At 45.9% G+C, this 12,380-nt stretch overlaps 1 protein-coding gene across 1 annotated transcript in view; it reads left to right on the top strand.

Moving 5' to 3' along the window:
- Positions 1–258: 258 nt before the first annotated feature.
- UBE2H (ubiquitin conjugating enzyme E2 H) overlaps positions 259–12,380 on the top strand; it is a 74,307-nt gene continuing 62,185 nt past the window's right edge. The window contains exon 1 of the mRNA XM_077264422.1: positions 259–713. Coding sequence (XP_077120537.1) covers positions 661–713 — 53 coding nt within the window. The 5' untranslated portion in view covers positions 259–660. The remainder of the gene's footprint in view (positions 714–12,380) is intronic.

The following is a 12,380-nucleotide window of genomic DNA, read 5'->3' as shown; positions in this document are numbered from 1 at the left end:
CAGTTCACCACTGTTAAACTAAAAACTGATAGCCTAGACGGAAATTCATTGCGTGCACCATTGGGGAGGAGTGCTGACTGTGCGAGCTCCCACCCTGCTCACTTGAGAAACAAACAATCCCGGTTATCCTGCAGCCACATACAGCCTGACTACAACTCCCATAAGGCATAGCGGCTCCCTATAACGCCATCTTCGATAACCGACGTCAAACTGACTGAAGAGAACAGGTAGTCCCTTTTTTTTTTACCAGAGCGAGGCTTGGAAAGCAATATAGATCACTCCGCCCATCTAGTCTGACTCCTCCTCTCCCTTCTCTGTTTTTAAGTCTTCCTCCGCGACCGGCGCGTCATTATTTGTCGAGGTCACGTGACAGCGGTTCTCGTAGTCGGTTGTATTATTTACGTGTTTGAAGGGGAGTCCCCCGGAGAGCGAAAACGTCGGCGGCGGTGACAGCACCCGACAGCGGGGTCCAGGGGGAAGCGACAGTGAGGCCCGACCCCTCCGTCACATATATAAACACCGACTGAGACGAAAGCTCCGGTTAGCCGAGTCCGGGGGAGAGAAAAATAAGTCCTGCTTTCTGTGTCAACGACAAGCCTATTTTCCAGCCCTCAGCACTGCGGCCAGCCGAGTGGGAGACCCCGGGGGGGAGCTGAAGCCATGTCATCTCCCAGCCCGGGCAAGAGGCGGATGGACACGGATGTGGTCAAACTGTATCCTTCTCGGGGTGCTGGGGTATGTGGGGGCGGTGTGAGGACTGCGGCTGGGAGCCTTCATTGTGGCTGCCATCTTACCTTGTCATGGCTGCTGGACAGCAGTGGAGGAGTGTAGTCCTGTAGTGTACGTGTCCTGTGTGCTGCCTCACTGTGTGTACGTATTGTGCCTCCCTGTGTGTACGTATTGTGCCTCCCTGTGTGTACGTATTGTGCCTCCCTGTCCTCTAGGAGCTGGCTGCTGAGCCGGGGCTGCCATGGCTCCTAGGCCCATTATTTATACTGGTGGGGGGCACCGATCTGGAGATTTGCCTGGTTTGTGTTGAGCTGCTTTATTGTGCCCATTGCACTAAGCTGGTCTTTAGTGTGCCCATTGCCCTAAGCTTGTCTTTAGTGTGCCCGTTGCACTAAGCTGGTCTTTAGTGTGCCCGTTGCCATAAGCTGGTCTTTAGTGTGCCCGTTGCCATCGCTTGGTCTTTAGTGTGCCCGTTGCCATAAGCTGGTCTTTAGTGTGACCGTTGCCATAAGCTGGTCTTTAGTGTGCCCATTGCACTAAGCTGGTCTTTAGTGTGCCCATTGCCATAAGCTGGTCTTTAGTGTGCCCATTGCCATAAGCTGGTCTTTAGTGTGCCCATTGCCATAAGCTGGTCTTTAGTGTGCCCATTGCCATAAGCTGGTCTTTAGTGTGCCCATTGCCCTAAGCTGGTCTTTAGTGTGCCCATTGCCCTAAGCTGGTCTTTAGTGTGCCCATTGCCCTAAGCTGGTCTTTAGTGTGCCCATTGCCCTAAGCTGGTCTTTAGTGTGCCCATTGCCCTAAGCTTGTCTTTAGTGTGCCCGTTGCCCTAAGCTGGTCTTTAGTGTGACCGTTGCCATAAGCTGGTCTTTAGTGTGCCCGTTGCCCTAAGCTGGTCTTTAGTGTGCCCGTTGCCATAAGCTGGTCTTTGTACTTCCAGCACTTTGCTTTGTCCCTTTAAGAGCTGTCAGAAGCTACTTGTTGGTGTGAGCCGTCGCCTGCCTTGTGTGACACGTCCTATATTAATAATCTGTTGTGTCAGGTATGTGTCATCGGGGCTGGATGCAGTCGCCTTGTCTGTCCTGGTGTTTTTTTGTTGTAAGGCAGCACACAATAGGCTGTTGTCTCTTGAGAACCGGATCAGACCCCCGTTGCTGATCCTTTCTCTGGGTCTCTATTGTAGATTAATAAGACAGGTTTCTTACTAATGTGCAGGTTCCTCACTCCAGAGCTTAAATTAGATCACTAACCACAGGGTACATTGGTGCGTTCACGCTCTTTGTTCGTTTCTAGCTTCAGACACAATGATTTCTGAAAGTGTCATTACATTAAATGAACACACTGAATCCTATTGGACTTTTCAGGTCTGCAATGCAGGATCTCTGGTAAAGAAATGGTCACCGGTCTTCTCTAAACATTAGTAATGGAGATTACATGTCCACTATTCTCTTATGCTGTATCTCTGTGTTTAAGGCGGATCTGGGCCTGCAATAAGTAGATTTCGCACAATTGACACCCCCTCCTTCCTTCCCTCCCTGGGGTGTGCAAAGTTAACTTTGGTATCTAAGATTGCAGACCTTGTATGCTGCCTAGGGGTCTGTCTGGCACCAATGGCTTTAAGGGGGCTGTGCTAAAGGGGGGGTTGGCTCAGAAGCTGTTTTGTATGAATGTTATTCCTCTCCACCCTTCTGTTTTGCTGGAAGTCCATTTGCCCCAGTGTATAAAGTGGGAGAGGACACTATAGGTTTGTTTTGCTCCCGAGAAATTAAGGTGGTGGGTTTTTTTGCTGTGAAAGGGAGTTTTTGTCGAAGATGTTTAAAGCGAAGGAGGAATGTGACCCTTCAGTCCTCTCGAGCCTACGTTTAGCACCCAGGCCTCAATTCAGCTGTAGTACTGATCTAGGAGTTATATTTTAGGAAATAAGATAGATAGATATATATAATGTGTCCAACCTGGTAAGAGGGGGGTTAATGAATGGTTACCTTTTTAGGATCTGGTTTAATACTGAGGTGGAAATGTTTAGGGCTTGGTAATGACAAGCAACCACCAGAAGTTGTGAGTCACTGATGTTTCATTCCCCCTCCCTGCAGCTGGCCCTATTTTTATGCCTATTACTGATGACATTATTCTTGGCTTAGGTTTCTCCTTGTGTTTACGAAGTTTGTTTGTTTGTTTTTTTGGGCTTCCTTGTTTGATTTCATGGAGCAGAAAAGATGCATCTTGTTAGGGCGAGCAGTTTCTCCAAGTTCAGCACCTATGTAGGGAAGAGGTCACAGCTAAGGTTTAAAGGGCCTTGCCAGTGTCTGCTGTAAATATGTAGCGCCTACCCCCTTCCGTGACTTCCTTGTTAAACTGTTGCATATTACTAGAGCAGAGCTGGCGGCTGAGCTGCTTGTTTTGTCAGCTTGCTGTCATATTATTGGCTGCTCTGTTACTACCCGGAAGCAGGGAGAGAGGAGGGCCAAGCAAACAGCTGATCGGTGACAAAGGAAGCTGTTCTGTGTATAGGGGCTGACTAGCCATGCAGGATCTGTGCAGAGCTGGCAGTGCCAAATGACTTCCCAAGTATTCACCTTAGCTTAACTTTATTTTTCTGTTTGCCGTTGTAGTTTGCACATTGTGAAGACCGTTTAGCTGTGATATGAGGATCGCATGTTGTTACTTGTTAGTGGGTTTGTATTGCATTTCGAGTGTTTTTGTAACTTTCCGTTATTAGTCTGGTCAAATTCACACCACACTATTTATTTATTTTTTTTTTTTCCCCACCCATAATTGGCTTGTGAATGCTAAAATCCATTTTGCTCCCGTCTAGTTTATTCTGATATCTCTTTGGAGACAGTTGCGTTGCCCTTATAAACATTGCGGGGTCTGCTGAGCTTGTTTTTAGATTTATAGGTAGCTTTACGGTGTGGTATTAATTTGTGACCAATTGTCACAAGGGCAGAGACCTCACATGGCATGATGTTTATATGCCCTCTGAGTATAATGGCAAGTTTTTATGCTTGCCATATACATTAGATAGGTGTCAATGAATCAATAACTTGGCTGACCGTTATATCTCCCAACTTCCCCATACAGAGGAATGCTCTGCTGAGGAGCCACTGCTAGAATTAGGTCCTATCTCCCCTCACAGCAGAGCAAAAGAATTGCTTGATTGAATTCCATTCGCCTGATCTTTATACACCCCCTACATAATCTGTCAGGAGGGAGTTGGGAGGCCCCCATACATATTAGATGGTTGGCTGACAAAGGCAGGTTTTATCGAATGTTTATGGGGGCCTTTGTTATTTTGCAGCCACGTGGCATTGCACCCCCTCCATGACTCTATGCACGTCAGAGAGAAAGTTTGTTTATTGCCACCTCCAACATGCTGGGAAAGCTGATGGGTTTTAGGCCATAACCACATGGTGTAGTCAGCTGTGTGACACCTGTTGAAACAAGGAGGGTTACATTTAGAAACTATACAGGCAATTAGCATGAAATTTAGATTTCTGCATATTTTTTCTGTTGCTCAAAAATTTGCAAGGGAAAACTTTATCTTCCATAAACAAGACGTAAAACAAGATATTCTCCATATATAATATGTTGACCTATCACCTGTGCAATGTGTTGCTGGCACTTATGGATAGTATAGTTCAATTTGTTTGCAGTGCCTGTTAGCGGTTGCTACATTGACTGGCCATGTCCAGTGTTGCTCCCTCTAGTGTTTGCATCCAGCCTGAGCTATAAACAGCTGATCAGCAGAGGTGCTCCCTGGCAGACCTTCACCAATCTTATATTGATTACCTGGCTTGAGGATAGGCAATCAATACTATATGCCAAGAAAACACACTTTAACACCTTCTTAACATTTGATGTACCCATGATTTGTGGGTACAGGTGCATGAGCCTGCTTGATCAGCGCCAGAAGCTCTACTTAAGTGATAGCCAAGCTCCTACATCAGCACTAAGGCCGGCGACACAATGGCATTTAAAACGGCCGAGTGCAATGCGATAAACAATCGCATTGCACTCGGACCAATGTTAACATATGGGGCATCTCCCAGCAGCCGACTTTTTGTCGGCCGTTTTCTTCGGTCCGAGACAATCGCTGCAGGAGGCGAGTGTCATTAGCATATCTCATCCGATGCTCTCGCATCGGATGCAATATGCCAGTGTGACGCCGGCCTAAGGGTTGCTGTCAGCACCTATCCAGGGTGTTTAACACTCTAGATGCCATGGTCAATAGTGACAGCTGCATTCGTATGGTTGTGAGAAGCAAATGACTACCTCTTACCCCATTGCTCCCACCACCCTGCCCTACCCATCCTATTTCCATGACGCAATCAAGGAGTGCTGATGGTTAATTAGCAAATAAATGGCAATCATTGACTTATGGATATACCAGGAGGGATTTACAGGCTGTTGCACAGCTGGGCTCCTGCTGTAGCTGCTAGGATCGACATTCTTGCTGATCCTAGTAGTTTAATGCCTCATATGCTGCTATCCATATTGACCGTTTAGAGGTAATAATACATTGCTAAAAAATAAATCAGTATTTATCCCCTTAACGACCAGAGGTATTTTTGGTTTTGCATTTTTATTTTTTGTTGCCCTTCTTCCCAGAGCTATAACTTTTTATTTTTTAGTCAATATGGCCATGTGAGGGCTTGTTTTTGTGGGACGAGTTGTACTTTTGAACAACACCATTTGTTTCACCATGTTGTGTACTAGAAAACGGGATAAAAATTCGAAGTGCGGTGAAATTGCAAAAAAATGTAATCCCACCCTTGTTTTTTTGTTTGGCTTTTTTACTAGGTTCACTAAATGCTGAAACTGACCTGCCATTCTCCATGTCATTACGAGTTCATATGAAGGAACAGATGATTGGCCTCGGGGAGACCAAAACATCCAACACCGCGGAGACACCATCACGTGTTTCTCAACGCAGTGATCCAGAACACTGCCCCCATCCCTTATGGGAAATATGCAAATGCATGTAGGATAGCTGCGAACACACCATCACGTGTTTCTCGACGCAAGCAGTGAATAGCCAGACCTTTCCCCGGGAGGGAACAACCACGGGAAGGGCAGCATCCAATACAGGAAAACCACCTATGCCAAGCATGGTATCCATCCACAGACAGCTGTTTCGGGGTGTTTGCCCCCTCATCAGTGTGGAGTAGGAATCTGGCTATTAGGAGCAGTGCCTAGTAAAAGGCTGTGAAGGAACAGATGATTGGCCTCGGGGAGACCAAAACATCCAACACCGCGGAGACACCATCACGTGTTTCTCAACGCAGTGATCCAGAACACTGCCCCCATCCCTTATGGGAAATATGCAAATGCATGTAGGATAGCTGCGGAGACACCATCACGTGTTTCTCGACGCAAGCAGTGAATAGCCAGACCTATATGCATATTTCCCATAAGGGATGGGGGCAGTGTTCTGGATCACTGCGTTGAGAAACACGTGATGGTGTCTCCGCGGTGTTGGATGTTTTGGTCTCCCCGAGGCCAATCATCTGTTCCTTCACAGCCTTTTACTAGGCACTGCTCCTAATAGCCAGATTCCTACTCCACACTGATGAGGGGCAAACACCCCGAAACAGCTGTCTGTGGATGGATACCATGCTTGGCATAGGTGGTTTTCCTGTATTGGATGCTGCCCTTCCCGTGGTTGTTCCCTCCCGGGAAAAGGTCTGGCTATTCACTGCTTGCGTCGAGAAACACGTGATGGTGTCTCCGCAGCTATCCTACATGCAATTACGAGTTCATAGACACCAAACACGTCTAGGTTCTTTTTTTATCGAAGTGGTGATAAAAAAAATTCCAAGCTTTGTTAAACAAAAAAAAATTGCTCCATTTTCCGATACCCATAGCGTCTCCATTTTTCATGGTCAGGTGAGGGCTTATTTTTTGCGTGCTGAGCTGATGTTTTTAATGATACCGTTTTGGTGCAGATACGTTCTTTTGATATCCCATTATTGCATATTAATTCAATGTCGTGGCGACCAAAAAAGGTAATTCTGGCAGTTTGACTTTTTTTTTTTTCTCGCTACGCCGTTTAGCAATCAGGTTTATCCTTTTTTTGTATTGATAGATCGGGCGATTCTGAACGCGGCGATACCAAATATGTGTAGGTTTGATTATTTTTTTTATTTTTTTTTTGTTTGTTTGTTTTATTTTGAATGGGGTGAAGGGGGGTGATTTGAACGTTTCTATTTTTTTTAAATATTTTTAAATTTATTTTTTTTTGTTGAACTTTTGGCATGCTTCAATAGCCTTCATGGAAGCTAGAAGCTGCCACAACCCAATTGGCTCTACTACATAGAGGCGATGATCAGATCTCTATGTAGTAGAATTTCTCACTTGCTATGAGTGCCGACCACTGGGTGGCGCTCACAGCAAGCTGGCTGTGACAACCATAGAGACCCCTGGTTGTCATGCCAGCGAACCGGTGACTCGTGATCACGTGATGGGGTCACCGGTTGGCGGATTTCCAGCCTGATGGCCGGAAGCGTTTGTTAAATGCCCTGTCGGCGGTTGACAGCGGCATTTAAGGGGTTAATAGCCGCTGGTGGATCGCGATTCTACTCGCGGCTGTTCCGGCCACATGTCAGCTGTTTAAAACAGCTGACAGGTGGCGGGAAAGACGTGGGCTCAGCGCCGGAGTCCACATCAAAAGGAGGGAGACTGAAATCAGTGTAAATGTACGCCCAACGTCGGAAAGGGGTTAAAAAATGTAAACTCCATCCCAAAAGTCCAGTTTTCCCAATAAAATGGTTTTAAAAGGCACACATTTTGGGATTTTTTAATCCATAACTACATGTACTATACTTCCAGAGAAGTGTATGTGCTTGTCATGCTTGAAGTTACAGAAAGACTTTGTTGTATATTACCCAGTGCTTGAAATTTGAGCCATTATATGACTACACATGGCAAGAGAGTCCCGCTTCTGGGGCAAACTTTTTCAAAGCTTTGTTCTATCTTTAAAAAAAAATTAAATTGAATTCCTGGTCGCAAGAGCTGTATTTATCTTGAAACCTGTTGGATTTTAGCACACATGGTATGAAACTGCCAATATATGTATTATATTTTTACGAAGGCTTGGAAAATTTTATCCCAGGCTGGACTTTCTTTAGATGTACTATAAATAATAATAATCTTTTATATTTATATAGTTCCAACATATTCTGCAGCGCTTTACAGTTTGCACACATTATCATCCCTGTCCCTGATGGGGCTCACAATCTAAATTCCCTAACAGTATGTCTATAACACTATATCAGTATTTAACCTGTAGGGTGAGCACCACAACATTTAAAAAAAGAAAAATGCTAGAACTGCCATTTTTGGTCATTCTGCCTTACAAAGACTAAATTAAAAAAATGATCAAAAAGTTGTACAAATGTACAAATCCACAAATTATATCAACAAATGACTACTACACAAAAAAAAATAGAATTATTCTTACCGTTAATTCGGTTTCTAGGAACCTTCCACGACGGCATATGGAGGTTGTCTCTTTGCCCTAATGGGGAACAGGAAACACAGGTTAAAAGCACCTCCCACTTGCCAGTGACTTACAACTGAGACCATAGCACCGGTTTACCTTCAGAATCCCAGAACTAGTCCAGGAATATGTATCGGGTGGGAAATTAGTGCGGTCGTGGAAGGTTCCTAGAAACCGAATTAACGGTAAGAATAATTCTATTTTCTCTAGTCGCCTTCCACGACGGCATATGGAGGAATACCAACTAATTTGGCACTAGGGAGGGACAACGGCCTGGAGAACTTTACGGCCGAAGGCTAAGTCCTTATTGGACAATACATCTAATCTATAATGCTTAGAGAAGTTATGGAGTGAAGACCACGTTGCTGCCCTGCAGATCTGCTCCGGAGATGCGCCTGCTCTTTCTGCCCAGGAAACTGATGTAGATCTGGTTGAGTGGGCCTTGATCCCTACTGGAGGCTTTTTGTTTTGAGCGAGGTAGGCTTCCGTTATAGCTTTCTTGATCCACGTAGCAATGGTACTTTTGGCTACTTTCTTCCCTTTATTTTGTCCTGAGTAGGGTTGAGCGAAACGGATCGGTCAATTTCATAAGTCGCCAACTTTCGGCAAAGTCGGGTTTCGTGAAATCCGAACCGATCCCAGCGTGGGATCGGCCGTGCGGTCGGCGATCTTCGCGCCAAAGTCGAGTTTCGTATGACTCTTTAACCCCATTTTTTCAGCCAATGAAGGAGTGTGGGCAGCGTGATGACATAGGTCTTGTCTTGCTTTCTGCGGCGTCACAGGGGGTGGGGGTATAAACGCCATCTTACCGGTTTGGATGTAGCGATTTACACAGTCCGAGGAATGTACTGATTTACACTCTGTCCGAGGGGAGAGAGAGAGAAAATACCCATTGGCTGGCATTGGGTTTCGTGTTTCGGGGGGTTTGTGTTTCGGTCGGCCCCCCGACTTTTCACAATAATTGGCCGATTTGACACGATCCGACTTTCGAGAAAGTCGGGTTTCACGAAACCCGACTCGATCCTAAAAAAACAAGTCGCTCAACCCTAGTCCTGAGAGATGGACAAAGAGGTTATGATCGATTCTGAGAGCACGGGTCTGATGTAAGTATTGTAATAGAATACGCCGGACATCTAGAGTGCTAAATTTTCTTTCTTCCAAGTTTGCAGGTTTATGGCAAAAGGTCGGTAGAACAATCTCTTGGGAACGATGAAAGTCAGAGATAACCTTTGGAAGAAAAGAAGGATCAAGACACAGCACAATTGAATCATCTCTTACTAGAAGATAAGGTTCTCGTATAGACAAGGCCTGTAATTCAACCCTTCTAGCCGAAGTTATGGCTACCAAAAACCGTTTTATAGGCCAGATTTTGTGGAGAACAGGAAGACAATGGTTCAAAAGGTGGACCTGTCAGACCTTGGAGCACCACATTGAGATCCCATGGGGGAACGGTGATTTGTTTTCTAGGATTCATTCTGGTTGCTGATGTCATAAACCTTTTAATCCAGCGATGACCAGCTAGATCTTGATCAAAAACAGAGCTAAGTGCAAAGACCTGGACCTTGAGTGTACTGGGCCTAAGACCTATTTCCAAGCCTTTTTGTAAAAATCTAATATGATAGGTATATTTGGCTTGAGAGGGTCTGGAAGTTTAGGCAGACAGAACGATGAAAACTTTTTCCAGATCTTATTGTAGATGGCGTTGGTTACTGGCTTTCTCGATTTTTGGAGAGTAGCTATGACAGGGATCGATAATCCTTTTGCTTTTAATACCTGGGCTTCAGCAACCACACCGCCAAGTTCCATTTCTGAGGGTCTGAGTGGAGAATGGGACCCTGAGAGAGGAGATTGTGTTTTATTGGTAACATTACCGGCCCATCCACTTGTAGTTGGATGATCAAGTTGAACCAACTTCTTTTGGGCCACAATGGAGCTATCAGAATAGTCGGAGTCTTTTCTATTCGTATCTTCCGTAGAACCTTGGCAAGAATTGGGATTTGCGGAAATGCGTAAGCTAGGTGAAAATGCCAGTCTTGGATCAAGGCATCTATCCCTCTGGGATTGCCTCTTGGGTTCAAGGAAAAAAAGGTTTCGACTTTTGCGTTCTGGTGAGAGGCAAAGAGGTCGACATCTGGAAGACCCCATTTGTGTACTAACATATTGAACGTTTGAAGATCCTGGTGACTCAGGTAATCCGCCTGAATATTTGTAGCACCCTTCAGGTGAATTGCCGTCAGGGACAGTAAGTGTTTTTCGGTCCAACAAAAGATTCGAGCGGAGATCTTTTTTAAACTGAGGATCCTTGTACTGCCCTGGTGCCTGATGAGAGCCACCGTGGTCATGTTGTCCAGAAATCTGACGACTTGCCGCTAATAGGGCCTCTTCCACAGCTTTGAGCTCTCTGAAATTTGACGATTTCTCGCTGATCGACTGGTTCCAAAGACCTTGATAAGGAACATGGTTTATTATGGCTCCCCAGCCCCTCTTGCTGGCATCTGATTTGATCGTGGTTAGAGGAAACTGAATCCAGCACACGCCTTTCAGGAGGTTTCTGGAATTCATCCACCATGTCAAGGATGCATTCACTCGGCCCGGTGTGTGGATCCTCTTGGTAAGAGTGCCAGGTCGACCATCCCAATTGCCTAGAATGTGGGCTTGGAGGATTCTTGAGTGAGCTTGAGCCCAAGCCACCGAATGTATGCAGGCTGTCATGGAGCCCAAGAGTGACATTCCCTCTCGCAGAGTAGGAGATCTCATCTCTCTGAACTTCCTGATTTTTGCTACTAAAGGAAGCCTGTGATCGTCTGGAAGAAAGGACATCTGTTTTGCCGAGTCCAGAATCACTCCCAGAAATCTCCTGGTTTTTGAGGGTTGAAGCTGGGATTTTTTTATATTTGGAATCCAACCTAGGGACCTCAATATCTCTAGGGTGGTCGAGACATGGGATATCAGGGTTATCTCGGTGGGAGCTACTATCAGGAGATCGTCCAGATAGGGCACTATGCAGACACCTTGTTTCCGGATAAATGACACTACTTCTGCCATTACCTTGGAGAACACCCTTGGTGCCGAGGAAGTGCCGAAGGGAAGGACTCCAAACTGATAGTGCTCCACCTGATGACTCCCCTGTATCGCAAACCTGAGATACTTCTTGTGTCTCGGGTGAATAGGAATGTGGAAATACGCATCCTTTAGGTCGATGGTTGCCATAAAGGAGTGATGTCCTATCGGAGGGATTGCAGATTTTACAGACTCCATCTTGAACTTGCGATATTTCACATGTTGATTTAGACCCTTCAAGTTTATAATAATACGGACGTCCCCTGAAGGTTTGGTAACCAGGAAAAGACTGGAATAATGTCCTTTTCCCCATTCCGATTATGGAACTGGGGAGATGACGTTTGACCTCACAAGATCTCTGAGACCCAATGACAACAAACTGCGATCTCTTGATGTCGAAAGGGTAGTAATTTTTAGACCCTGAAGGGGGGGGGGAGAAATTAACTCTATTAATAGGCCATCCTGATAACGTTGAGAACCCAGTGGGAACTGGTGATATTTTCCCACTGACCCACATATTTTGAGTCTCCCCCCCCCCCCCCCCCCACCCCCCACCCCCCCCAACCGGGTCGGAGTCATTGTTTGTCCTGTTGGGACTGCTGCTGCTGCTGTTGTGGGACAAAAATATTTTTTCCCCTACCCTTTGCGTAGCTCCATCTGCCGGTTTTGCCTTTACCTCTCGCTTGAGAGGGCTGAGATTGTGGGCCACGAAAAAAACGTTTCCTAGGTTGTTTTTGCTCCGGGAGCGCTTTTTTCTTGTCGGTAGCCTTGTCAAGAATGTCATCTAAGGCTGGACCGAAAACATAATCTCCTTTAAAGGGTATGGCACACACCTTTGCTTTAGAGGTGATATCACCGCTCCATAATTTAAGCCAGAGAGCTCTTCTGGCAGAGTTGGAAAGTACAAGGGATCTGGCGGCAACTCTAACAGATTCCAGAGAAGCGTCCGCTAGAAACCCAGTAGCCTTATGCAGAATAGGGAGTGAATCCAATATCTCGCCTCTTGAGGTACCTTGAGATATGTGAGTCTCCAATTTTTCCAGCCAGCAGGAGAGGGCCCTAGCCACACAAGTAGAGGCGACGTTAGCCTTAAGGACAG

This window comes from Ranitomeya variabilis, chromosome 5, assembly GCF_051348905.1.
Source record: "Ranitomeya variabilis isolate aRanVar5 chromosome 5, aRanVar5.hap1, whole genome shotgun sequence".
Classification (NCBI taxonomy): Eukaryota; Metazoa; Chordata; class Amphibia; order Anura; family Dendrobatidae; genus Ranitomeya; species Ranitomeya variabilis.
The sequence above is the reverse complement of the archived record's forward strand: the minus strand, read 5'-3'. Positions and strand labels throughout refer to the sequence as shown.